The sequence below is a fragment of the Tympanuchus pallidicinctus genome, unplaced genomic scaffold, assembly GCF_026119805.1.
Source record: "Tympanuchus pallidicinctus isolate F22 unplaced genomic scaffold, pur_lepc_1.0 scaffold18, whole genome shotgun sequence".
Lineage (NCBI taxonomy): Eukaryota > Metazoa > Chordata > Aves > Galliformes > Phasianidae > Tympanuchus > Tympanuchus pallidicinctus.
The window spans coordinates 9,017,572-9,044,068 of record NW_026294699.1 but is presented as its reverse complement, the minus strand read 5'-3'; the positions used below and the strand labels follow the sequence as shown (position 1 = coordinate 9,044,068).

The window sequence follows — 26,497 nt, the reverse complement described above, 5'->3', positions numbered from 1 at the left end:
GTTAACTACGGAGAAAATTTGCTTTGACATTAACCATATGAACAGTAGAGGGCAACAAAGTGTGTGTTTAGTTGACTTTCCCATTTCTTTCTTCCTCTTCTTTAGAACAGCAAGCTGCTTCAGTCTCTTTTGTGGGTCTGTGGGTGGAGATTTTGGTGACTTCAGTTACTTTGTAATATGTGCAATACCTCTTCTCTAATTGCATGAGTTGTGGGCAAATAACTTCAGCTGTGACCAGCCCTCAGAAAGAAAGGGAACAGCTGAGTTGAATTACTGTCCCACGGTAGACACCAGGTAGCAATCTCACGAGTTCTCTCAGAGCTTCTGTTTTACCCAGAACACCAAGCTTTAGTTCTAACTTAAGTCCTGGTGCTTGGTGGGGACTTTCTTATAAAACACAGAGTTTGGTCAGGCAAAGCCAGGCTTTCCCTGCTTCCTCTGTCACTGACATGTAGCTCACAGTAGGGTGAATAGTGGATACAGAGACTGTGCTTCACGTGATGCTTTTTAGGTGGGGTAAAAGGTGAGACAGATGAGATGAGGCCCGTGTGGGCAGAGCATGTAGCTGCAGAATCTAACTTCTTGCTAAATTCCAGGTAAATCACTTTATCTTCTGTAGCTACACTTCAACTTCTGCAAAATGGGGATAAAAATAGAAGTTTCACTGGTCTTTGCTTGTGTTTTGCATTTAGATGGCAGTCTCTTTTAGGGAGGCTATTTTGAAGTGTTTGCACTGCGCAGCCCTGGGTCCCAGGTTGTTCACTGTAATAAAATCACTCATCTTAATCTGTCCCACAGATCTACTTTACGTTGGGTTACATCTTTCTTTGAAATCCAAGGACCCTATTTGGTATTTGTTGTGTTAAGCAAGAAGTCATTTCTTATTTTTGCTATGTCACTAAAGTGCCATGTTCTCTATGCAAATGTTCCAGCCCTTTTTTTGCTCGGAACTTGCACTGTGGGTTGCAGTGTAACACAGGTAGAAACAACAATAACAAAATACTTGAGATGAGTGAGTTCTTTTGAACACAGAGCTGAATGTAACTCAAACAAGAACTGCAGAAGCTGTGCATGTGAGAGCACAGCTTGAGCTGTTCAGGGGCTGCCCCGTGTCCTTGTAGCTGTCAGCTCTGCTCTCATTACCATACCTCCTTAGCTGTAACAGCACCATGCAGGTAGCAGAATACGAGCAATGAAGTCAACTTTTTTGACCAAGACCTACACAGTGTGACTATTTGTTGTGGTCCTAATGAAATCAGTTTGGAACGTAGCTGGGGATCTTATTTCCCTCTTGCCTCGCTCTTTGCGGTTTGTTTGCTATCACACAGCAGAGTTCAGCCCAGGTACTGAATCAGGTCGGATTACTGATTTGCAGAAAGCCCCAAACTTTTTGTGCTATGAAATATTTTGAGAAGAAACAAAGAAGTTTAGCAGATAAGATATCAAGCCTGCAACTTCACCACTGAGAGCATTTGGAAACCTGGTTCATTTTTCATGCAAGTTCTGACATCTCTTCCAAACAAATGCTATCTTGATTAATTGAACACTGCTACCAAAATCTTCCCCCAGTGACTTCAGTGAGTAAAGCTTTCTGAATTTTTTTGTAGCATACTTTTGTTTTTGTGCTGAATCCCACCTAAGAAATGGCTGCATTTCAGAAGTGGATGAGTAACCAACTAATAAGGGATCTTCCAGATATTTTTTTGATCTCTTAGAGTGCAGGGCAGGAAGTAGGTTTCTAGGGATGCAGTTCTAAGGTATTGATAATCAGGACATCCATTCTCTCTGTTACTGGATCCTGAATTTCTAAGCACCTCTCAAAAATAATTTCATTGGCTATCCTGTTTTCTAAAGACCAGTGGCCAAAAGCAGTGTTAGCCAAGCTCTAATGAATGTAATGCAAAGCATTTCAGAGTAAGAAGTAAATGAACATATATCAAAAGGGCTGCTTCAAGCATGCTGTTCAAGCAATGTAAAGGGCAAGCTCTTTTACCACCTGCGCCTGTAGAAAAAACATCAGGCCTAGTGGAACTGCTGAAATCAATGGGCTGTAAACCATGGCTGAAGCCTGCCTGTCTCCCTCAGGCCATGCTGCTGCTGCAGAGTGCTTGCTTTCATTTGAATTGCTGGGCTGAAGCAGCTTCGCTGTAAATACATTGTCAAAGCTATTCTGTGGGCTGGGCATCTTCACATCAGTATTTTTCTTTGGGGTTATTGAAGTAGTAATTGAGGCCAACCAGTTGGTTCATTTGCAGTAGCAGCGGGGCATTTCACTGCTCCCCTCCGCCACAGAGAAAACCTGATCTGTCTTGCTGGAAGAACTTGTGTTAACTCTTCTTGTCCGTGACCAGATCCCCAGGTGTGGCAGCACTCACACTGTGGAGCAGGATGCATCAACCTCAGCAGTCTGCTGGGAAACTTTTGCGAATAGTGTTCTGCATCACAGAATGGTGCTGGCATAGCTTACGGTCATTAAGCTGACAAAGTGGTAAGCTTTCATACATTGGTTATGTTCAGTCATACGCCCTTGAACAAGGCGTTGCCACTCTTACCTCTGTGGAGCTGGCTGAAACCAGCCCTTCACTGAGTGAGTAGAGCTGACCTGAACGGGTTTGGAAGTGGTGGCCCCTCATCTTGTTTCCTCAGGGTCACTGTGTCCCGGTACTTACCCCACATGAAAAACAAACTGGGGTTTTTTTGTGTGTGCACTGGTGGCAAATTAGGAAATTGGTGTAATTATAGGCAGCATGAGGCAAACCCTTGTTTTGCACCACTGAACTCATGTAAAATGGAAACGTGTGCAGATCTCAGGCACCTGTCTGCTTGCTGCTCCATTTTTTTTCCTTGTCACTGAAATCTGGGGGGAACAGTAAATGCAAACAGCTTGTGAAAGCTGAATGAATGCTCTGGGAACTGCATTTCCAAACACTTTCTCCCCATTTGATGAGGAAAGTATTCAAGATCTTTGCCTATTGCTGCTGTCTCACTGTACCTGTGAGCTTATTTGCAGCAAGAGGAAGTGAAATAGAAATACAGTTTATGTGCAGACTAGAGATGGCTACTAAACAGATTCAGGCAGTACCCTGGTCTTGTTCTTTGTGTCACCCAGAACATGTCCTGATGGCCCAGCTGGGCAGCAGAGCTGTGGCAGTGGGAGCAGTGCTGTAACCCTGGGCTAACAGAGACAAGATGACTTTTTCTCAAAGCATCAGAATGATTTTTGAGGTCACTGCAACAGCAGCTTGTAAACTTTTGAAGCTCTTTGAAAATTTCATCTGTGATAACCCTTTAGGTGAATGTTTTCTTAGTTCTTAACCTGCAATTCAGATGATGCTCTTGGTGCTGGGGTGAAAGCCCTGGCCAGACCCATGGGACTGCTTTCCATGGGAGGAAAGCAGAAGGTCCCAATGTGGCATTTTCTTCTTTTTCATGTAGTAAAATGGGAATTGTACTGAGCTGGTGACATCGAGGAATGAAAGGCTGAATCATGCTTTTCCTACTGAGATTCAGAAATAAACCCTGATCCCACCAGCCAGAAAGAACAGACTCGCAAACGTGCAAGAGGCTCCAGTGAGCTGGAGATGTGGCCCAGCATGTGGCAATCCTCTGCTTTTTGCAGTATTTTGTGCAATAAGGGATTAGCACTCCTGCTCCACCCATACCCCATGTGATCCAGCAGCAACAGCACAGGTCCCCCTGCAGGGACAGCGAGCTGCACAGGTCTGAGGGAGGTGGTGATGGAGCCCCTGCAGCCCCCAGCTTTGCCTGCAGGCCTGCTGAGTGCCAGCCGTGCATGCGTGCTGCTCCCTGCGCCTTCCCTGCAGTTCCTGTCCGAAGCAGAGATGATGTCAGAGTTGTCATGGTATCGGTATCTATGGAACCAGGATCATCGTCACGGTGCTAAAAAAGCTAAGGAGCCAGGTCCTGGAGCTCTGGGGGAAACTCCCTTTGTAATAATTAAGGGTTTCCCTCTGTAAGCTTCTTGTCCTTTCTCTCTTTTGTCTTCTCTGGGAACGGGATGGTTCTGGGCCTCTTCCTCTCCCACAGCTCTGGTTGCCTCCCTTCCCACTCAAGCAAAGTGGGAGCTCCATCTCCATCACTATTTACTCTCTGTTTGTGCTTGGAGTCACGGCACCTCTGCTCCAGCAGCACAGGTTGCTCTGGCTCTGCGTGGTGACCGTAGCTGTAGCAAGATGTTCCAGCTGCAGTGTGGTTGCTGCAGCAGGGTGGCTGTGTTCAGCAAGGTGGCCTCAGCCACAGCACAGTGACTGCTGGATCATGGGGGACTCCAGCAGCAGCAGCACATGTTCCTCAGCTGTAGCACTGTGCATGGCTATCGCTCAGTGATGATGGCTGCAGCATGATGTCCCAAGTTACAGCACAATGTCCCTGATTGTAGTGTTTTCATCATGGCTGCAGCACGGTGCCTGTGGCCATTGCACGGCGTTCCTGTCTATAACTTGCTGTCCCGGTCATTGCACAGTGCTCATGGTTATTGCATGATATCCCTGGCTGCAGCTTCATGCTTACAGCCATTGCATGGTGTCTCTTGGCTGCGGTACAATGTTTTTAGTCATTGCATGGTGCTCATGGACATTGCATGGTGTCTGTAGTAGTAGTATGGTGCTTCTGGTCATTACATGGTGTCCCTGGCTGTGGCATGATGCTCATTGGCATGGCACGGTGTCCCTGGCTGTAGTGTGGTGCTCATGGCCATTGCTGTCTCTAGCTGTAGTATGCTGCTCATGGGCATGGCACGATGTCCCTGGCTGTGGCATGACGCTCATGGCCGTTGATGCCGTTTGAGGTCATTGCGCGGTGTTCCCGTCTGCAGCGCGGTGCCCGTGCCGATGGCCCGCAGCGCCCGCACCGCTCGCTGATCTCGGCCTCCCGCGATGGGAGGCGGTCGCGTTGCGGTGAGCGGCACGCCGGGCGCGTGCACCTGCCGCCGCCCCCCCGCCCCTCGGCTGCTTCTTCCCGCTGCCCGCGCGCGGCGCTGCGGACGAACCCACGCGAAAAGCGCGCGGCCGGCGCGGGGAGCGCGCTCGGCTCGGCTCGGAGCGGCGCCGGAGCGGAGCGGAGCGGGCGGTGGGGGAAGATGGAAGGAGCGTCCTTCGGAGCGGGCCGGGCCGGCGGCGCCGTCGATCCCCTGGATTTCCTTAAGCAGCCGCAAACCATCCTCCGGGCGACGGCTTGGGTAAGGCGGGGAGGGCAGCGTGCGGTGGCCGGGCGCGGAGTAGCGCCCGTTGCAGCGTGCGGTGCCCGTGCGGTCTGCAGTGCCCGGGTATTGTGCGTGCGGTGTGCGGTGCCGTGCAGCCTGCAGGCACCGTGCAACGGGCAGCGCTTTGGCCGCTGGCTCCCGTGGGAAGTTGCGTGGGGACGGGCACGGTGTGGCGGGTGGCCGATGCCGTAGCCCTGCAGTGGTTTTATCCCTGGTGCTTGAGCGTGAGAGAGCAGGGTGCAGCACAGAAGCAGAGGACATTTTCTTCCCATTCGTGCTCTCTGTGTGCATGTGTAAGAGAGATGAAATCTTACAGCCAGCCCTGCCCAGCTCCCCCTGTTCATCCAAATGGATGTTATGTTTGCTGGTCCTTTCCCATACGTGAGTTCTGCCGTGCAAGGGGGAACAAGAGGTGGGATCTGTGCTGCAGCCACTCAGTGAAGTCTTTGCCCATTGCTGCTCCATGAATAAGCAGCCAGAGAGCTGTGCTGCCAGGCTGCAGTGCTCGGCTCTCACCTGCTACAATCTAAAAGCGTGCATGGCTAGAGAGCTCTGCAATGCCCAAAGTCCCCGGCATGGAGTCTCAGCCCTGCTCCTGCAGGCTCTGGTTCTCAAAGCTGGGCCCTGGAGGCTCATCCTCGCTCGTGCATGGAGGCCATGGCTGCTGGCTCTGTGTCACCTTCAGCAGTGCAACGTGCATGCAGCAAGGGAAAGAGAGGTGTTGAGGGAAGGGGCTGCCTGTGCAGCTGCCATCGCACTGTGCAGGGGGACCCTGGGGTGCCTGAGCAGCATAACATGGGAGCATGCACTTATCTTCAAGCACATGAGCAGTTCCAGCGGCAATCACATGCCTAGAGTTCAACCACATGCTTAATTGTTTGGCTGGATTGGAGCCAGTGAACTTGCCAGGGCTTTGAAAAAGCCCTTTGCTCCATTACTGGAGGAGAGTGGAGTTTATGGATATGGAGCATCCAGATGTGGGGCAGGGTTTGTGAGGCTCCTGCTGGCAGGCATTTCCTGGAAGTATCATTTCAACCTGGAGTACTTGGTTGGGATCCAGTGGGATCCTCCACAAGGCAAATCATTGGCAATGTGTTGGTTTGGGCATGGTCAGATAAATCAGTGGCCAACAGGTGTTGAGTTGAGCTCCCTTTAAAAGGATCTGCCAGCACCCATCCAGAAAGCTCACCCTTCTAGGACTTATGGGCAGCAGGAACAGCATATAGCAGATGAACTAAGAATTCCAGCTTAGAAGATGTGTGTGTGCACTTGTTGGCTGTTCAGTAGAGAAGTCATTCATTTTGTAGGTTCTGGGTTCAGAAAACTGAACATGTATAACTACAGAACGGGTCAACTTTAAGCAGGTGGAGGGGCCCTTTGGCTTTCATGAACATGACGTGCACAGGGTTTGCAACGTGAAGTCAGATTCAATAAGGCTTAGAAAGTACATGTTGAAGCCATGTGGATGCTTCCCTTGTCTCACTTCTGCTGGAAGATCTGTTGTGAACCCTTCTCCCTTGCAGATGCAGCACAGGGGCGTGGAGTCCCCATGCTGTGATGCTGTGACCCAGCTGTGTGCCACTGGCTGCCCTTCAGCACAAGCAGGGATGTGGTCGGTGTGAGCTGGGTACTTGGGGCCAGTTTCCGTTCCACCTGGTGCATGGCTGCTGTTACTTCTTGCAAAGTGTGCCCAGGCTCTTTTTAGCTTTACTGCTCGTGCCAGATCAAACCCACAGCCTGTTTTAAGATGGAGAGCTTGGACGGAGGCGGCAGGCGATGCACTACAAAGCAGTATCTGTTTAAGATCTTGCTGCCTTTCTGTTCCAACTGAAGCTTCCCTTTGCCAGGCTGGGGTGTGCAGCACAACCCCACAGCCACTGCAACGCTCCATTACTTGCTTCACAACCTCCACCTTTGCTTTGCATAGCCACAGCAGAGCTTGTTCAGAACCCCTTGAGCTGGGTGTAGGTGTGGGGGCATTTTTTTTTTAAATGTGATTCCCCTTCCTATTGCTTGTTGTCACATCTTTTTAAGCGTGTTTAACCCGTGTTGTAGGAGCAAACCTTGGAGGCTTAATCCTTGCTGCCATTACAGAATCACAGAATGGTTGGGTTGGAAAGGACCATAAAGCCACCCCAGCCTTCTTTTCTCCAAGCTGAACACCCCCAGCTCCTGCAGGCTGTCCTCACAGCAGAGGTGCTCCAATCCTCTAAGCATCCCCGTGCCCTCTGCTGGCCCTGCTCCAACAGCCCCACTTTTTGCCCCAACCCAAGTGCATTACTTCACACTGGGCCTTGTTGTACCTCATTCAGTTCTTGTGAGCTCACGTTTCAAACCAGTCCAGGTCCATCTGGATAGTGTTTCTTTTGGAGGAGGGAGCTGCCTTGGTGGCCCTTTGATGTGCTGGTTCAAATGAGATGTGAGCAGTGGAGACCCTCGCTTTAGGCAGCCAGTCAGCCCACTGGCTGCTGCCTGCTGATGGGGTTTCACAACCTGTCATTGCCAAGCAGGATGCAGCTCCATTCTGCAGCTCCAGCGGTTGCTTTGGGGCTGTGGGTTCAGCTCTGGTGCTTACAAACATCTGAGGGACCTGTGGGTGAATGGTGACTTTGGGTTAGAAATTCCCAAATGTAAGTTTTGGTGAAAGGGGATTCCTGGTCCTACCTCATACTGTGACCTCTCCATACATTGCAATTCTGAATATCTGAAAGGAAAAAAAACCTAGCCTGGTATAAGCTGTAAAACCAAAAGCTGGAAAGAACCACTTAACAGTTCCTCATTCATCTCTTCCCCCTGTGTCTGATGCAGTTTGTCAGAAGAAGATGTGATCACTCTTGTGGTTTCCTTTTTGGGCGTTTTTTGCACAACAAAACAAAGTTGGTGCTCACCAAGGCCTGCCTGCAGAACCATGAGCTCCCCTCTCTGTCGTGCCACGGCTGTACGTGCTTCTAAGCAGCCATGCAGCTTTTAAGGGGAACTGTTTGCTTAATGTACCTTTAGATTTGACTTTTAAAAGCAGTTGTGGTAAATATGCTATTAAAGTAAATGTTTTTAGTAATTGGTATGAATTTCAATAGCAGCAACACTAAAAGCCTTTTTCCTTGACATGTCAGCTTTCAACCCAAGAGCTGGCAGCCTCAGCATGTGTGCTTTGGGGTTTCTTCTGCCATGCTGGATCTCTGCAAGTTTCCTACAGCTTCAAGGGCTTCAGCATTTCCTTACAGTGACTTTGGTGTGACTCAGAGTTGCTCCACTGACCCAGGGTGTGTGCCATGGTACAGCACTGTCCTGCCCTGCCCTACCTAGAGCCTTTCTGGTTTCCTAAAGCTGAATGGGAGTGTAGTGCATCACCTGATGGCTGGGAGCTGTTCCTGTACAGTGTTAGCTCATTGAGCCCAGCATTTTGCCTTTAAGAGCATAACCTTTATTAGAGGATGGACCAACAGCAGCCAAAACTGATTGCCTAGCCATGGGCGTAGCAAGTGGAAATCCCCATAACCTTTGATATGAGGTAGTGAATTTATAGGACCAGAGAATGCTTTGGCTCAGATCCGGGAGAAGTCTTTATGTGCTGGCTTTTCACTGAGCTGTGTATTAGTCCATAATATGGTAAATCATTATCTTTCAGTGAGATACGTGTGCTTTGCTGAGGGATGAGTTAGGTAAGAACTGGGATGGATGTGTTATGGGTAGGAGATTCGTTCTTGGAGTGGGCAGTGGGCCCTTTCTGCCCACTTTCAGGTTTGTTTGGTTCCTCTGGGAGGGTGAAAGGTGCTGCTGCCTGCTGTGTGCTCATTGTATAGGCTGTTTGTTTTTAGCAGGAAAAAAAAGAACAGCTTAGGAGCAGAGCAGCCAAACTGCAGCAGGAGAGCAAGGGGTGGCCACTGTGCTGCACCCTGGGCACAGGAGGGAACCAGGCAGTGTCCCTCCTGCCTTCCTGAGGAACCTCTGCCCCGCCTGCAGGGTCGTCCCCAGCATGGAGGGCTTGTGGCTCTCAGAGAGGGGCTGCATGGCTGGGCTGTGCCTCAGGAGCTTGTGGCAATGCTCAGAGTCAGTGCTGTGATCTTGGCTGCCCTGGGCTTTGTCTAGCACTGGCTGCTTTCAGTAAGGTCACCAGATTTCCGTCTTAATTTTCCTTTTCCGTGGGCTGTAGATATTAAAGGCTGACCTTTAGCTTTACATTTTTGTTAATGAAATTATACAGAAGTTTCACCACATCTGAGCTTAAAATGCAGCTGAATTTCCGTTTTCCTGTCATCACTGATTCCAAATGCTGTCAGTTTGATGTGTGCTCAGATTGTGCCACTAGACCAGGAACTTTGAATGGATGCTGTGTTTCAACCAACATCTTTTGCCGCATTAGAAAAGGTAATTCAGTACAAAGCAGTCATGTGGTCATCAACATGCATCCTTCACAGTCTGATTAGCCCATTAGACATGTCCATAACCTTATTAGGGTTGGCATCACGCTATCCGGTTCTGTGCCAGAAACTGCATCAGGTCTTTCCTTTGTGGTCACATCTTCAGTCCTCATGGGAGATCTGGCAGTGCTTAGGTTGGTTGTTGGCCTTCATGCACCCCAGTAAATTATGCAGCTGCGTGCAGAAAACTTTGCTGTTACTGACAGCTGTAAGGATGAAATGGGGAGGACAGGGGCCTAGATTCCCCCAGAATTTGAGCTTGGAAGGTGTGAAGCACTGGGGTGCAGCCCAGATTCAAGCAGAGTGTCCTTGTGGTACAGGGCAGCTCCAGCCCAGGGCCCAGTGGGGGCTAAAATGCCCAGTGCTGGGCAGGATGTGGCCTGTGTGTGCCTGACCTCAGTAATTTTTCCTTCTTGTTTGCTGCCCTCACCATCCTCACTCAGGGATGGTTCAAGGAGCAGAGGGGGCTGGAGAAGGCAGCATCTGACGAGCTCGCCCTGATGTTGGTGCTGGCTCTGTCCATCTGGGTTGTGCCTATCACCATTGACTGAGAGCTACTGCAGAGCAAATTGGGGGTAGATCATTGTTCTCCATGCGTCAAATTTCCTCAGTGTTAATGTTAGCAGTTGCTTGTGTGTGTAATCAAAGCAAGGTTCTGCAGTCTCCTGCAAACCCGCACCTTCTGGCAGTGTTTTTTCATAGGCCCCCGATTGAAGCACAGTGCATCGACACTGGAAACATCTCACCTTAAAATGGCTGACAGCTCACACATTGGTGCTTTCAGCTCATGCTCTCGCGTTTCTTGCTTTTTGTTTTCCTTGTGATGACTGTGCTTAGATTGTCAGAACTCCATATGCACATTTCAGGTGCCTGGGTGACAGAAGGCTGAAAGCAGTGTGGATAGAATACCTGCAGGTCTGGGGTCTGGCAGACTGATGCTGCAGGAAGGAATGTAAATCTGCAAAGTGTGATGGCAGACCCAAGCCAGGGCAGCCTGGCCAGCCATCCATATCCAGATGGCAAAAACCTGGTGTGAGCAAGCTCTGTGGCAGGCTGCTCCTTCTCTTTAGAAGAAAGTAGGTGTCATTCAGCAGTGTGCTGCCCACCAACTGGGCGCTGTTACCTGTCTGTCCCAAAGCCCTTGGGGTGCATTACTGGAGCACTGGTCACAGGGCGATGCTCAAAGCCCTCTGGTTTCAGCTGTGTAGCAGTTGTTTTCCAGAGTCATGGTCTGTACTCAAACCCCATCATAGGTTGCTGAACTCACACCCCTTTGACCTGTGCTACAGAAGAGCTTGCTGCCTGACAGTGTCCCCTCTTGCTCAGGGATACTGGACAGCTCTGCATTTGCACAAGCAGCTCATCTGTGTTGCAGTGTGTGCAGCTCTTCTTGCATCCTCCTAACCAGAATGCTTCTCCAGCCACTTGTGGAGAATCTGACCTTGCATTTTCTCTCTCAGGTCTCTGATGAACTGGTTGAGAGCTTGAGCAAGCAAGGGCTGTGGAGGTAGTTAGGGACTGGCACTTGTTTTTCATGAACTTAAAAAAGTCCTGTGGGTTTTACTTTTCCCCCATCTACACCCCTTTCCTTAACTTTCTTTTAACTTACACATAGCAAAACAACACCAAGTCTATTCTCATTAAAATGAGAATTACCAGCAGCAGTTGTTGTTTTGTTTTTTAAGAAAATTAATATCAATCATGAGGAGAGGGAGAGAAAAAACATGGAAAGACTTGTTCTCACTGACAAGCTTGTTTTGACAGGCGTCCTTCAGTCAGCATGATGATTTTGTACCTCCATCCAACACATGCACTCACTCTTGCTGGGCTGTGCATCCGATGGCTGTCTCACCTCTCAGCCCCTTTCTGCGGGATGCCCCAGCTGCAAGACAGGTGCAACTCTCTGCACTGAACAGAGCAAAACTCACTGGAAGTTAAAGCTAAGCAGTAGGATATCTGCAAGTACCATCTCTGGTGACGTTTGCATTGGTCCCAGGTGTGTGCATTACGGGCACCTTTTGGCTTTTGTGCTCCTCCATGATTGCTCTCTGGGCATTCTCCTTTAACAGACCTGGGTATCCGATCCTGCCTTCCAGCCATGATCCTTTTGATGTGCTCTGCTCAGCATAGGTTTTGCTTTCCCCCAGGAGCAGCACCAACTCTGTGGGCAACCATGGTACTGCATCACCCAGCCAGGCTGTGAGCACAGGAGGCATCTGAAAGCACCAAGAAATAAGGCAGGTTGCTAATCCTGGGAGGATTTAGTAAAAACACTTATCTGAGAAGCTAAGTGCAAGTTCACTGGCCTGCCAGAGAAATAATCCAGTGGAATCAGAGGTTCTCAATTATTCATGTTTTCCAGAATCACATTATTTATTCCAGGGGCTGTTTTATAAATGCTGCTGCTATTTCTGATAGTAAATAACAATTTTGCATTATTTATGAACAGATTTTTACAACTGCTGATATTACAGCTGCTGCCAAAGCTCTGGGAAAATTATTATTGCTGTTTGTTGTTGTTTGTTGCTTCCTTCTTACAATGCAGCCCTGTTGTTCTTTACATGATGATGCGGCCGTCACGGTGAGACGAGAAGCTGGGTGTGAATGCAGGCAGTGACTCACGTTAGCAGTGAGCTTGTGGTGGTGCTTGGGGCTGAGAGGAGTGGGGAAAGAACCCCAGGTCTTGGTTAAATTTGAAGATGAGGGATGCTTGGAAGGAAAGCAGGATGTCTGGGTAGCACAGAGATGCCTGCTCAATTGACAGGCAGGTCCTAGAGTATCTCCATCATCCAACATGGCCCAGCAGTGAGCTAACTTGAAATGCAAGTGCAAGAGGAGTGAGCTCCTAGCTGACAGTTTAAAGATGATCTCTGTCCTTGGATGGCTTTGTGCTCATGGGTTTGTGGAACTGGATGTGAGCAGGGGCAGGTATCTGCTTGCACTCCTAAGGCAGGATGTTCTCTAGGGACTGTTGGCACTGCTTCTGCTCATCATTTATTTCAGATGATGCCCCACAGAGAAAGAAAATACCCTGCACCTATCTGTCATGGTTGCACTCCTGAAGATATGCTTCTTTGTTGTTCCCTCCAATATGGAGGGGAGTTAGTGGAGAGGATCTAAGAGAGGATCTAAGACAGGTTTGCTGATGAGACATTTGCATTTGCAAGTATGTTCAGTTGGAACTCCCTCTGTCCCAGCTTCAGCCCAGCTGGGAAGAGTGTGGAGGAGAGGGAGAAGGGCTGTCCATGTGGAATACTGCAGGGTAGCCAGGATAGAGACACGTGGCCAGTGCTCGTGCTGTCACAGCATACTGCAGTGCTGGAAGCCTTCAGAATGGTTTGTTTGTTGTTGGTTCTGCTGCCCCTATGCATTAGGGAGCAAGGTGAAGTGTCAGCGGGCAGTTACTGCAAGAGCCATGGACTGCAGGTGGCTGTGAGCTGCTGCATCTGGCTGTCGCTCGTTTCGGTCTTGTGTCTCAGTACAGGGCTGTGACTGCAGAGAAAGCAGTGAGGAGCTGTGTGCGGTCTCTGCCTGGATACGTTGCCTCTGGATGCATCCTGGGAGCCAGCAGGGTAAGGAGGTATGCAGTGATCCTGTGGTGCTGGCAGCAAGTGACAAGATCAGAGATGCACAGTGTGGTGCAAGGGCATCCACAGGTCTTGCTACTCTAAGCCCAGCAATGGAAGCAGCAGCACAGTGCTTCCCAGGTTGCAAGAGTGAATGCAGCTGGTCCTGTGGCTTCTGCTTGCTGCCTTTGGTTTTGGAGAGGAATAAGGGATTTACCTAGGCATGCAGCACTGTGAATGGCATTCGTGGACACAGCCACATGACCCAGCTATGACCCAGCTCCCTTTCTGCAGCCAGGATGTGAGGCAAAGCCCTGGGGAGCTGGAGTTGAAGCTACTGTGGAGCAGCTGCTTCTCTCCATTGCTGTGTGCTGGGGGGCTGGGAAGCTACTCTTAGCTCTGCTGTGGGTCCCAGCAGTCAGCAGCAGGAATGGGGCAGCCACCAGTGAGCTCCTTCTCTACTGTCCTTTGCAGGGCTGGAACTGGGTTACTGCATAACAGATGCAGGCACTGCATCCTTCAGCCTCTGCTATGGGGTTGAATTGGCCAATGTTTGCATGGCAGCACAACCATAACTTCTTCCTCCTTCCCATGACACCCAGGTGAGCTGCTCCCCATATCCCCAGGCACCCCATCCACCCTCCAGTGTGCATTCAGCATCTCCATTATCTGTAGCTTCATTTCTCTCTGCTCTGCAGTTGCACAAGGGGGTTCATTGAGTGCGGTCTGATGGTGCAAAGCAGCACAAGCAGAAAGACTGTTCAGAGACCTGACCAATCTGTTTAGTTTCCCTTCCCCTCCATCCCCATCTCTTAAAACACACCGCAAGCCAGACCATTGAAAACAAGCAGGCTCACAGCATCTGGAGCCCTAGATGCCATCCGCCAGCCCATCGCATAGAACCACCAGCCAGCTGAGTGTGGGGATCTATCTAGCAAATGCCGTGTTGCTGTAGAGCCTCACAGGACTGAATCCAATTATTTTGCTGTTGGAAAACAGAGTTAAATGTAAGCAGCTGCAAGTTGTGTTTTCTCCTTCCTTTTGCAGATCTTTTCCATCGTGGTGTTCGGCTCCATTGTGAACGAGTGCTATGTGAACAAGGATGGCACAGACCCTGAGCTACATTGCATCTTCAATGAGAATGAGAGTGCCTGCAGCTATGGCATTGCCATTGGCATTATTGCCTTCTTCGGATGCATCTTCTTCCTTGTTGTGGACCTCCAGTTCCAGCAGATCAGTAGCGTGAAGGACCGCAAACGAGCTGTCCTGCTGGACCTGGGCTTTTCAGGTACAACTTTGGCTTTGCTAATGGACACTGTTTGTCATGGACACTGCTGGTTCCATGGGGTGTGCAGGGTCATTGCTGTGCCTGCAGCTCCATGCTTGAGTCCTGCTCTCATCCCTCAGGCCATGGCACAGCTCATGTCTTAGGGAGAAGGATGGGTTGTCTTGTTCAACAGTGAATCCAAAGGCAGCAGTGGGGAAGCCAATGTGTGGTAGTTTGAGGTCAGTGGGGTGTCCTGCTCACTGATGTTGCTTCTGAAGCTGGGATCACTGGGGTCACTTGGGGAAGAAAAGCTTGGTGGTCACATTTTACCCTGTCACATCTCCTGTTTCTGCCTCTTAACAAGAGTCACTTCGTCAGTTACATCTGGATCTGTTTTCACTTCATGCATGTGTTTCTGCACAAAGCAGAAGTGTGCTTCTACAGCAGGAGCTAAGATACCATTGCCATCCCTCACTGCCTCCAGGGCTGGGGTTTGCTAGTAGCTCTGGATTTCCCAAGGACTCACGTGGATTTTCTGTGCTGTCCCAAGCCCTTGACTCAGCCACATGAACAGGAGCTGATGGGCTGTGCTGTGCTGGGAGACACTGTCCTCTGCTTGGCTGCTCTGGGAGTTTTCTGGCTGAATTTGCAGCTGATGTTCTCGATTTCCAGGTTCTTGTGTTAGCATAGTCTGAAGGTGATTTATCCAGCACAAACACAGCTGATGACTCTGGTCCCAGATGAAAACATCCATCATCATCTGCCTATGCTTGGCTGTAGTTAAGAATGTCCTCTCCTTGCTGGAAAGCTCATTTCCATGGTGCTAGAGCTTCAGTGCCCAGCCATTGTGAGCTGGTATTTACAGCCCTTTCTGTGGGGCTTGGGGCCTGCAGCTCTGCAATTCAAATGGGAGTGTCCACATCCATCTTCTGCCTGGATGTCTGTCTTGGTGTGAGGCTGTGATCCTTCCCTGATTTTCACCTTGTACCAGCTGCACTGTCCCTTGCCAGGCTTGTATGAAATGGGGCCATCTCTGCCTTGTTCCTCTGTTGTCCTTGTCATACAGTGTGCATAGTCATGGGGCACTGCAGAAAGCTGCAGAAGATGGGCTTCTGCCTACAGGCATTGCTCATGGGGACAGGCTCCAGTATTGCACCAGGGCTCTGTCCTGGTAAAATCCTCCCCATCCACAAATTTCAAATACAGTTGACCTGCCGGTGCTGACTTTATTACTGGGACCAGGGGATGAGTGTGCTACTCTCGAGTGCCTTGTGTCACCTGCAAGGCTCCTTCCTCCTCCCTTCCTTCTTCCCCTCTGCATGCTTTTTGGTAGAAAATGGACAGACCACTTCCATGTTGCAAAGCAAACCACTTACAGGCGAGTTGTGCTGCTGGGAGGGATGTGTGAGTGGCAGCATGCTTCTTACTCAGCTGGGTGCCAGTGTCTGCCAGTGACCTTCCCCTGCTGCTTGTGCAGGCTTGAGTTGAGGGTCTCGTCATGGGACATGGGTATGGAGGGGACTTCCAGCTCTTTGGCTTCAGACCCTGTTTTTGCACTGTGTATCCTGCTTCATACCTTAATCAAACTCTTTCTTGAAACTCTCATTTGCTGATTGAGAGCCTCACTGCATGTCTCCTCACACCAGATGGACTCTCTGTTCCCTTCCACATGCCTGCAGTTCGTACCTCAGCTTGTATTTGTCTCTCTTGATCATGGGTGGCCAGAGCTGTGCATGTGGAGCTGTTATTAGTGCCCTTGGTGTGCAAAACACCCTTCTGCTGCAAGTTTTCACATTTCAATGGGAGATCTCAGGGTGGGTTCGTGCCTACTGCATCTTATTCCATTCCTATTTCTGTGCCTTCATTTTTCTAAAATTATAGCTGCCCCAAACCTTCTGTACTGCTGTAGCCCATACGCCCGCTCGTGCAGAAACTCCAGGCAGTTGGTTGATTCCAGAAGCAGATCGTGCAGCACAGATCAAATTCAGGGTTTTGCTGGCATGTGACCCCAAGCAGCCTGGGGCTTGCAGCCCATGGGCTCTGTGTGCTCAGAGCCAACCTGTACATATGTGATAGAGTGCAAACTGCAAGTTATTTGCATTGACTGCCTGTGTTAATCTCTAGGAACTTTATCTGTGGGACTTCTACACTGCACCCTTCCTCTTCTTTTCCTCCTTGGCTCTTGATTTCCTCCTACTTGTGACTATTTCATCCTTTTTCTCTGCATGTGATCTCTGCATTACTGTATGCTTTAATATAAAAGCTGAAAATGCATTTGGGAAATAAGAGGATGAGGAGCATCAAGTAGGAAGTGGGTGGGGTGAGAGAGAAGAAGGTCACTTCTGTCCCCGTGCCTGGATTCCCCCAGTGCGTGGTGCTGGCTGCACGGAAGCAGAAGTGGCAGCTGCTGCCTATGAAGGTCATGGGAGGAGTTGGTCTAATTGCTAACCCACAGCTTCCTTTCACTTGAAGGAGGGAGGATCAGTGGTGGGTGAGTGGACTTATACTGACAGCTTGCTGCTCCCACCCCAGCTGTACAAGGAGCATTAGCTGCCTGCAAAGGTTGTCCCCACAGTGGGCTGCCCCACGGGGCACTGGGGGCTCTGCCTCTTGCAGCCCCTGAGTCCACAGGTAGATGATGCTGGGTGCAAGCAGGACAGCCACAGTGCTATGTCAGTGGCACTTGCAACTTCATCCTCCATCTGCTCTTACAGCTGCTCCTGTAGATGTGCGTTGCTTGGAACCAGGCTGTAATTACGACTGTAATGTATATTTCCTGGTGTTTGCATTCTGTTGTCTGCAATCCTAAAACTATAATTAACAGCTATTCCTGGTATTTTCCTTCTCTCTGGTATGCTGGAGGGTGCAGAGCTGTGTGTGTTTCCGCCAGGAGTCAGGAAAGGTGCTTGTGGCCACAGCAACCCACTGTCAGAACAGCCCCCTCCTCAGGGTCTTGAAATCCATGAATATCAACCCACACCTCCCAAATACCCATTTCCACTTGGTCCTGGAAATATACTGAAGCTATGAGATGGTACCCAGCTGGCACCAGGGCAGCCTGGACCCTGGGATGTGCAGGTGAGAGGAGGCAGCAGTGATCCCAGGCATGAGTCAGTGTTGGGCATAGAGTCTCATCGCACAGGAGTGCTAACAGAGGGTGAACATGATCACAAATGGAAACGGGTGCTGGTACAGAACAAAAATAGTTCCTCCTAGAGCTCACTGGGAAGCCTGATCTCACACACAGGCATGTGTCAGCTTTTCAAATGGCATAAACACCGCCTGGTACTTCTGGAGGTGCTCTGAATACCTGACACTGTCTTGTCCACTGGCAGCAATACTGCATTTCCCCTTTCCCAGGACCTGCAGAGAACCAGTTTTCTTCCCAGAAACTCAGCAGAGCTGTCCTGATGTCAGGAGGACAGAGGCTTGTGTGCATGGTGAAACCTCAGTGAGGTGCACGTGGGCAGCAGCAGGAGCAACACCATTCAGGCATTTCCCACTGAAGGTTTCAGACCCCAGCAATCAGCACTGGGCAGGTCAGCAGCTCCAGTATCTGTGTTGCAGAGGAAGTTGTTAGCTGCAATACCCAGCACAGCCGGTGCACGGGCAGAGATGTGGATGATGTCATTTTAAGTCCTGAAAACCCTTGGAAGATACCGCTGACACACTGACAGATGGAGCTTAGAGCACTGGGCGGTGGGGAGTCCCTGTGTCATGGCTGTGCCACAGCATCAGCTTTGTGACACTGGGATTCTTGCAAACAATTCCACTCCCTGTAAACCAGTGATGAAGCCTAATCCTGCTGGAGAACCCCACTGTCCCTTTGTGGATGGCCCCAGAGGAAGGATGCCCCTGAGCATGCACAACAATGCTGTGAGTTAACCTGCTATGAGTTGCTCTCACGTTTCATCTCTGGTCTTTCATCTTCCCAATACTGCTGTGTCCAAAATGTGTGGATTTGAAGCGAGAAACTTCTTCCTGAATTTTGCTCTGTGAGCATGGGAGGTCTCATTTACCACTGAGGACAAGTGGATCATCCTGACGGTGAAGATGGCTATGCAGAGGTGGCTTTGGTAGCAGGCATTAGCCATCTTATGCAAAAAAAAAAAAAAAAAAAAAAGAAAAAAAGAAAAAAAAAAAGACTGTTTTGTTAGTCTGAGATTTGGAAGAGGAAGGTAGGGGTGATCCTAGCTGGAGGGTGTGTTGCTGTAAGAGCAGATCAAGGGCCTGATTTGGCTAAGTTGTCCAAAGTATCTTCCCCAGGTCCAGTTGTGTAAGAAAAGGAAACAAGGAGCGTGTTTTCCAAAATTGCAGCTAGGCACAAATTCTAAACTAAAGGCAAGAAGCCTTATAAATCTTGCACAGTGTTTGGACGTGAGCATGCATCTTTTATTGTACTTTAGAGCTGGTAAGATAAAGAGGGGAAAAAAGGAAGCTGCTTTCCTCTCCCTGTGGCCAGACTGTGCTATGCCCATGGGGCTGGCAGTGTGGCTGCTCGCTCTGATGTGCTGATAATCCCTGGGAAGAGGCTTGTAGCTCAGCATCCTGCTGCTGGGCCTGGATCTCTGTGTGCACATTGGCAAATGCAGGGAGCTTTGTGCTGGGGATGCTTAGAAAGCTGTAGGCCCTTAAAACAGCATCATGGAAGGCTCCAGGTTATGCAACTTCTTTTCACAGCGCTGTAAAGTGTTACTGCTTGTTATTACTGCTTGTTACAGTGTGTGCTTGTGGGTAGCTTTGTGTCTGTTCTAAGCTTCCTGACATTAGGCAATGCTGTTGGTTGGTGATTGAATTAGAGGAGCTGCAGCCCTATCTTGATAAGCCAGCCTTGGTTCCAGTAAGAAATAATCATTGGAGCATTTTCACTTGATCCCTGAAGCGCAGTGAGGCTGGGAGCAGGCACACAGCCCCCTCCACCTGCTGAGCAGCTGTGCAGTGCCCAGCCCTAAGGTTCTGAAAGCCACAGGTTTCCAGGAAACAAAAGGTGAGCAGCACAGCAGGGTGCTGGGGAGTGGGCTGGCAGCATCTTGGTGCCTGTGAGCAGGCTGCAGTCCCACCGAGTGCAAGAAGGCTGTGTCTAGAGGTTGTGCTGTCCCTGCAAAGCTTAAGATGAAGGTAAGATTTAGGTGACTAAACTAAAGATTTAGGTGGCTAAACTGAAGATAGACAACAGACAAGATAATGCTACAAGTTCCTCCAGTTCAATTTTTTCAGCAATTGTAAATTCACCTCTTTCAAAATAGCTCTGTTTGGGTCATGGCAGAGGATAAGGCACCCAGGACCTCTGTTGCTGTTTGAATGTCTTGGTGGCAGTGTTTGTGCATCAACACCCAGATCTCTGGGGTTCTTGGAGCAGAGGAAGTGATGGCAGTATCAGCACTGACTGGCTCTGTTCTCCTCCAGGTTTCTTGTCCTTCCTTTGGTTTGTAGCCTTCTGCTTCCTAGCAAACCAGTGGCAGCGGACAACAATGAGCAAAGGGGCTTCGCAAGGAGCAGATGCTGCCCGGGCATCAATTGCCTTCTCCTTCTTCTCCATCATCGTCTGGGTGAGTTCAGCTTCTGGACTTTTCAAGGGCCCTACCCCTACCTGTGAGACCTGCAGCTTTTTATGCAGGGTTACAGCTACTGCACCCAGGGCATTGTGGTACAAGTGCTGCCTGCCACTGTCATGGCGAGGGTCCAAGCACCTCGTGGGGCAGATACTTATCCCCAGAGCTGGGCTTTATCCACAGGGCACAAATTTAATTACAGAAGAAACTACCCAACTCAGCTAGGCTGGGGAGAGGAGAAATGAAACCTACTATGGGCTCAGCACTGAGCTGAAGGAGGAATCTGGGGCACAGTTTGGGGAAGTGAAGCCTGGTGAGCGGTGAAGGGCTGTACTAAAGAAACCTGCAGTTCGTCCTTCTCCCTCTGCAGGGAGCTGAAACTGTGGTTGCTTACCCAGGAAGCCCCAGCTCCAGTCCCCTCTCCCTGGGAACTTCCAAACTTCTCCTGCAGCTAGCAAGTTGCATTTCCATCAAAAACATGTTGCTGCCCACATGCTGCCCTCATTTCAGACCCCAGGGAGGAGTTTGGTTTGAAGCAAGTGAGTCCCCAGGAGTACACCATGATGAGCCTGTCCCATAGGGTGTGGGGGATTTTGACAGCCCCTAGGGGAAACCAGACTGTCTGCTCTGCTGCTTTCCTCAGGAGAGGTGCAAAATGCTGCAGCAAATACATAAGGTCCATTGCAGACAGTTGCTGCCAGGGCCAGGGAAATAGTGTTGGGCCAGAGGAAATACCAAAGGGCCATAAGTGTACAGCAGGGGAGCACCCGTTGCCCTTGGGGCTTACAGGAGGGGCTAAGGCCGTGCCATCTTGGTGTCTGTGGGCAGGTTTTCTTTATCCTGAGTCTGTCATTTAAAAATTAATTGAATTGTTAATGAAACCTCTTGAAATAAAGGTGAGTGCAGGTCTCTCACAGCTCTGCTGCTTCCATTTCCCACAATTTGTGACCTGAATACTTGCAACCTGGAAAAGGGTGAAGGAGTCTCTGCAGGACTGACCTATTTCACTGGCCTGGGACAGTTTCCACTCATTGCAGTGGTTGGTTTGATGGTGCCACTTCCTTGATGACAATGGGAACCTGATCTGAACACAGTGTGGGCATTGGTTTTGCATGGGGAGAACTCGTAGGTCTCAATGGAAGGTTTTGCTTTGCAGCATGAATATGAACAGTGTTAGGAAGTGTTAGCTGAAGGGCAAGCATCTCTGTGAGGCCTCTTCTGTGATTTGGGAGGCACGGAGAGGGGGAAAGGATGGCAGAGGGAAGCACAGAGTGCTGATGCAAGGTGGTGCGGTGCAGCACAGCAGTGCACGGTGGTGCAGCACCGGTATGCCCTGCACACCTGGCTCCTCCTGGGCCAGGGGTTTCTATGGCTGCAGAGGAGCAGGAGGCAGCAGTCACCCACGGTGCTTGGCTCTCCCCCCAAATCTCTCCATCCCTTGCAGGTCGCACTGGCACTGAAGGCCCTGCAGCGGTACCGCCTGGGCACCGACATGTCGCTCTTTGCCACCGACCAGTTTGCCACCGACCCCAATGCTGCGTATCCCGGGTACCCCACTGGCAGTGGCATTGAGAGCACAGAGACCTACCAGAGTCCCCCGTTCACCGAGACCTCGGACGCCAACCCGAAAGGTTACCAAGTGCCAGCATACTGAGGGAGGAGGGCGTGCGGCCGTGTACAAATAGACCGAGTCCTATGGTGCAGTACAGTTAACCGGTTGATTGCAAATGTATTCAGTACCATTTCCTTAATGTGGCAAGTCAGTGCTGGGTTCCTTACTATTAGCTAGTTGTGCAGTGAATTCTGTACAGTGGTATTGGTTCTTGTCTTACCTGTCCAAGGGTTTTATAAAAGCAGTGTTCCCTCTAAGTCGGAAGAAAGAAGGTCGCTACTCCATGTGGCAGAAGATAAGTCAGTACCTTCTTCGAGGCTTGTTTTAGCACCACTGGGCACTAGGTGCCACAGAGTGCCTGGGAAAGCCAAAAATACCTTTTCCTGCTAGAAAACAAGGTAGCTGATGAGTTGTTCATCTCGTTCTTCCAGAGCTAACACAGATGTGGCCTCATTGCAGTGAGGGGGGCTGCAGCTGGGGCGGTTGGTCCTGGCCTAGTCCCACTCCTGATAGAGCTTTCATGTACAGCACAGAGAGCAGAGGCCATGGGAATTGCCAAATTTACAAAGAAACAAGTGGTGTCTGTGTTACTTTTATTTGTATATATTTATTGTACAAAAAACCACGACCAAACGGGTGTTTCAAACATAGTTCAGGGTGCGGGGGGACATGGGGGCACAGAAGTTTGGGTTTTATCTTGAATATCCAAATAGCTTCTGTGCTTCCATGCAGTTTTGGTTGAGGATACAGAAAGTTGTGTTTGAAACTTGCTTTGGAAAAGAATTTAGCAATAGTTGTCTGCTAATTAGAAGTAGGCTTTTATCAGTGGAAAATATGGCGTGTTACAGTTCCACTTCATTGTGGGGTTGTTGAAGTTTGCCAATTTCCGAACAGTTCTGATTGGCAACACTGAACTCTTGCTCACCCTCAGACCCAGAGCTGCCAACACAAAAGGTGTGGGTGCCTCAGTGACTCAAATTCTAAGTCAATTAGGAAGCAGATTGTAACTTGTGTTTTTCTACTGGGAGCAGCCACCATCTGTCGTAATTGCAGCAAAATCCTCAGGTGTAAATGTGTGTGTTGCACTGCAGTCCCTGGTGATGCAGAATTCAAAGCAAGCACCGAAAGGACTCGGTGGGCTTTGAAGTCTGTTGTGGGGGTGCATGTGGCACACATTTGCCCATCGTGGGAGAATAGAGTGGATGATAAACGCCTGAGGACGAGGCTGTTTGGTTTCCAGCAGCAGAATTACAACCTTATTAATACCAAGTCAATCTGAAAAGTGCAGCAGATGCTCATCAGCGTCTGAAGTGCTGGGTGTGCAGTGGCTGTGAGCAGAGCTGGGTGCTGCTGAGGACAGAGCACGGTGGCTGAGCAGTGGGTCAGTCTGTGGCAAAGTCCTCCCGGCCCCCCTCCTCACCTGGCTGCAGGGATCCTTCGCTGCACTGTTGTTGCTGGCAGAGCTGTGTGTTGCCTTCTGACCTCACAAGCAATAGATAAATGACTGCCCCAGCTGTTCTTGTAGCAAAAAAATCCAGCAGTTTTTTGTCATCATCATTAGCACAGCTCATTTCTGCTGCTAAATAGCAAATAAATGCATTAATTAATAAGCAGCAAACCTCGTCACAGGCAGTCGTTATCGGTGACAAAATGCATAACTTGAATACCCCACTATTCAGGTCAGATTAAAACTTGCATTTACGATGAGCGTTGGCTTTCCTGGATCAGGATCTGCCTGGCAGCACCCAGTGCTGATGGAGCTGTGCGGGCATTTCCCAGCTCAGACACTTTTCCTGCAGAGCCCAACCCTCCGTGTGTGGTGACAAAGGGACCTGGCATCCCTTACAGCTTTTCCTTACAGTGACAACTCCACAGCATCTCCCCAGTACCTTTGCCATCCACTCTGAAGTGAACTTAGTATTAGGAAGCGCTCAGCCCCGCTGCCAGCATAGCTGCTCCCTGCAGCAACAGGAGGATGCTGCACTGCTGATGGAGGAGGCACCTGGAGCTGATGCAAGAAGCAAGAAAGGTGCCCTGGGGGCGTCTGCTATCAGCCTGTGCTGATTGAGGTAGGTGAGCAGTGAGAAATTTGTGCACTGAGTGGGGACACCCAAACCCCAGTAGAGTATAAGCCTAAGTTTAATTCTCTAACCCTTGTGATTTTTCTAGAGCCAGTCTTGATGAAAATAAAAGGGCAAAAGATTTTAATACAGGGTACAGTAGAACTGTAGCAATATTTTCCTTAGAGGGAACACTGAAATTTTAGCAGCACAAACAGTACTTGTGTTAATATTTTAGTAAAATTATAATCAATTTAAATGTTTAAATTGATTGTATGTGAGATAATGTTTGTTCGGTACATTGTATCTTTTCTAACTATATAACTGTTCCAGAGTTTCCTTGTAACCGTAAAGAACTAAAGTTCTGTCTGACTGCGAGAAGTGTCCTGGTCAGTGGTGTAAACGTGCTGAATATTACAACATCTGAATGTACGCACCCCAGGCCTACATTGCATTTCTTTTCTTTCCACCCCTCCCACCCGTGGCTGTGGGACATGGATGCACATCCCCACGCCGTCCCTGACCTGAGAGCAGCCACTACGGCGTGGGGGCAGCAGCACAACTGTGACTTCATCCCCAGGCCGGGCAGCGTCGTTCTTCTCAAGGTCAGCTTCTTCTTGCAGTCACTCCTCCCCAGAATGTGTTATTATGTTTAAATTCTGCTTGGCGCTGTGCGTGAGAACCTGGATGTGCTGCACTCAGCAGGAGAGGAAGGGGCTTTGGTGCCTGGGTTTCCTGGCAGGGGTGAGGCAGAGCAGGAGCTGCTCCATGGCCGTGGGCTGGCTACTGCCAGAGAAACCTCCCCCTGCTCCGGGTGCTGCTGGGGCAGCAGGAGCCAGCAGACATCCCTCAGTTGGTGCAGTTTTTGCAGGTCAGCACAGTCATTCCTCAGTCTACATCAGGGTGGGAAAAAATGTAATTAAGGTGGCACTGCGACACCTAAGATACTCATGCCTTGGAAACAGCAGTCAGCCACCTGGAAAGAAAAACATTTCCTGGTTTGTTGGCGACTGTTGCTCAGCTCCTGTGTAATTCCTCATCCCCCAGGCTGGTAGCACAAGGCCCTGCTGAATTAAAACCTTAATTAAGGAAGCGTGAGACATCAGCCCTCTCCCTGGCCATGATGACTCATGCCTACCCTTTGCACAGCGTCCTGTTTCCAAGCACTTTGCAAGGCCCTGCAGCGCTCCCACTGTCTGCTCTGTGTTACCAGTGCTGTCTGTTAACTGTTACAGCATCTTCATGATGGGTCAGTCAGACTGTGTGTGCAGGTATGGGCTGTAACAGCAGAATTATTGGATCCCTGCAGTATCTCATTCGAGGTTCAGACTGTCTTAGCATCACTTTCATACTTCTTTCACCCACTTTTTTTCTCTCTGTAAGTTCACTGTGGTACAGTGGACAGTAGCTGCTTTCCTTGTAACCCTGCAGACCAGCCCTTACAGCCATGCCAGCATTTTGCTGCAAATCCATGCCCTGCTGGCTGCTAGCCCCATGCTGCTCTCAGAAGCCATTGTAGAGTCCTCCAGAAATCTTGCAGCTGACCAGGCTGCCCTCAGCCTCACATGCTGACAGCTCCTGTGTAGTGTCAGGGCTGAATTTCAGCATAAAGAGTAGACTATGAGCAAGCCTGTACCTTTTCTTCCTGGAGATTTATTCTACCAGATCCTTGTGCTCAATGAGGCTCTGTTGGGACAACACAGGCATTTCTCAGCATTGAAATTAAACCACATTATGGGTAGGTAGGTTTGTTTGTTTGTTTTTGCATGAACTTATACTTTAAACCCATTAGAAAAGGATTTGAAATAAAGACATTAATTGGAAATTGCTCCCGGCATCGTAAGCTATTCCGAGCAAGGTAGAAGTTTTGTTTAACCAACGCTCAGCAAAATCATCTCCCCAACAATGTGCTTCACCATCTCCTGCAGTTTAACCATGTCCATGAGCAGTTGGATTTCACTTGCTGTTTTGGTGAGGCACTTTGTAAGATGAGTTTCCCTTTGGGCAATCTGCAGGTAGCAGCACAGCACTGCTGAGTTCATGCTACAACGGTGACAGCTCTGGCATCTCTGCTTTTTCCATCGGCTGCTCTTTACTGGGGGATATCAGTCCCCTTCCCTCTCCTCCACAGCACTGTCCCATTCCCCAAACTCACATCTACTGCCCTTCTGCCTGCTGCAGCCATGAGAGCAGTTGAATAGAATTAAGCCAACTACGATCATTGTCTATTCATTAGTAAAAGTGTAAAATCAATATTCCTCTCTCTAAAAGCTGTGTAATATTTGCAGACTTCCTTTCAGCCTTCTTTGTCTTCCTGGGGAGAGCAGACAAGTCGAGTTCCACTCTGTTTTATTCATAATGCTACTCTAGATTGCATTTAGAAGCTGTGTGTCAACCTCCTACCACCCGTGAGGCTCAGACATGGCCTTCGCTGTACCAACTTGAAACCCAAGTTCAGCTGCCTGTATTTTGTTGCAATATGCATTTAAACCTCAGATTCTTTATAAGTTTTAATAACAACCAGATACCAAATGTGGTTTGCAAATTTAAGTTCTTTTGCAGATACCTCTGTATGAGCAGACCGCTTCCACGAGTTGCAGTTGTCACTAACCTTACGTGGATTGTAGTATAAAGTGGACTGTGTATGGAAATAAGTTAAAAATGTTTACAACTTTTGTATATATATATATAAATATATATAAGAAAATATCTTTTGAGAGAGCAATCTGTGATGATGTATTTTCAGTGTCTGTGTACCAACTGCAACTTATTTTCAATAAAGAGTTTAAAATGAATAG

At 49.4% G+C, this 26,497-nt stretch overlaps 1 protein-coding gene across 2 annotated transcripts; it reads left to right on the top strand.

Annotated features, from left to right (window-relative positions):
- Positions 1–5,010: 5,010 nt before the first annotated feature.
- On the top strand, positions 5,011–26,494 carry SYNGR3 (synaptogyrin 3). Of its 2 annotated transcripts, none has more exons than XM_052679647.1 (4): positions 5,011–5,197; positions 14,256–14,496; positions 19,882–20,024; positions 21,472–26,494. In XM_052679647.1, the coding sequence occupies exons 1-4, from the start codon at positions 5,099–5,101 to the stop codon at positions 21,679–21,681; spliced, it is 693 nt and encodes a 230-aa protein (XP_052535607.1). In that variant the 5' UTR covers positions 5,011–5,098; the 3' UTR covers positions 21,682–26,494. The 2 variants fall into 2 exon arrangements, with proteins under 2 accessions (XP_052535607.1, XP_052535608.1); XM_052679648.1 differs by lacking the exon at positions 5,011–5,197 and adding an exon at positions 8,609–13,222.
- The last annotated feature ends 3 nt before the right edge of the window (positions 26,495–26,497 follow it).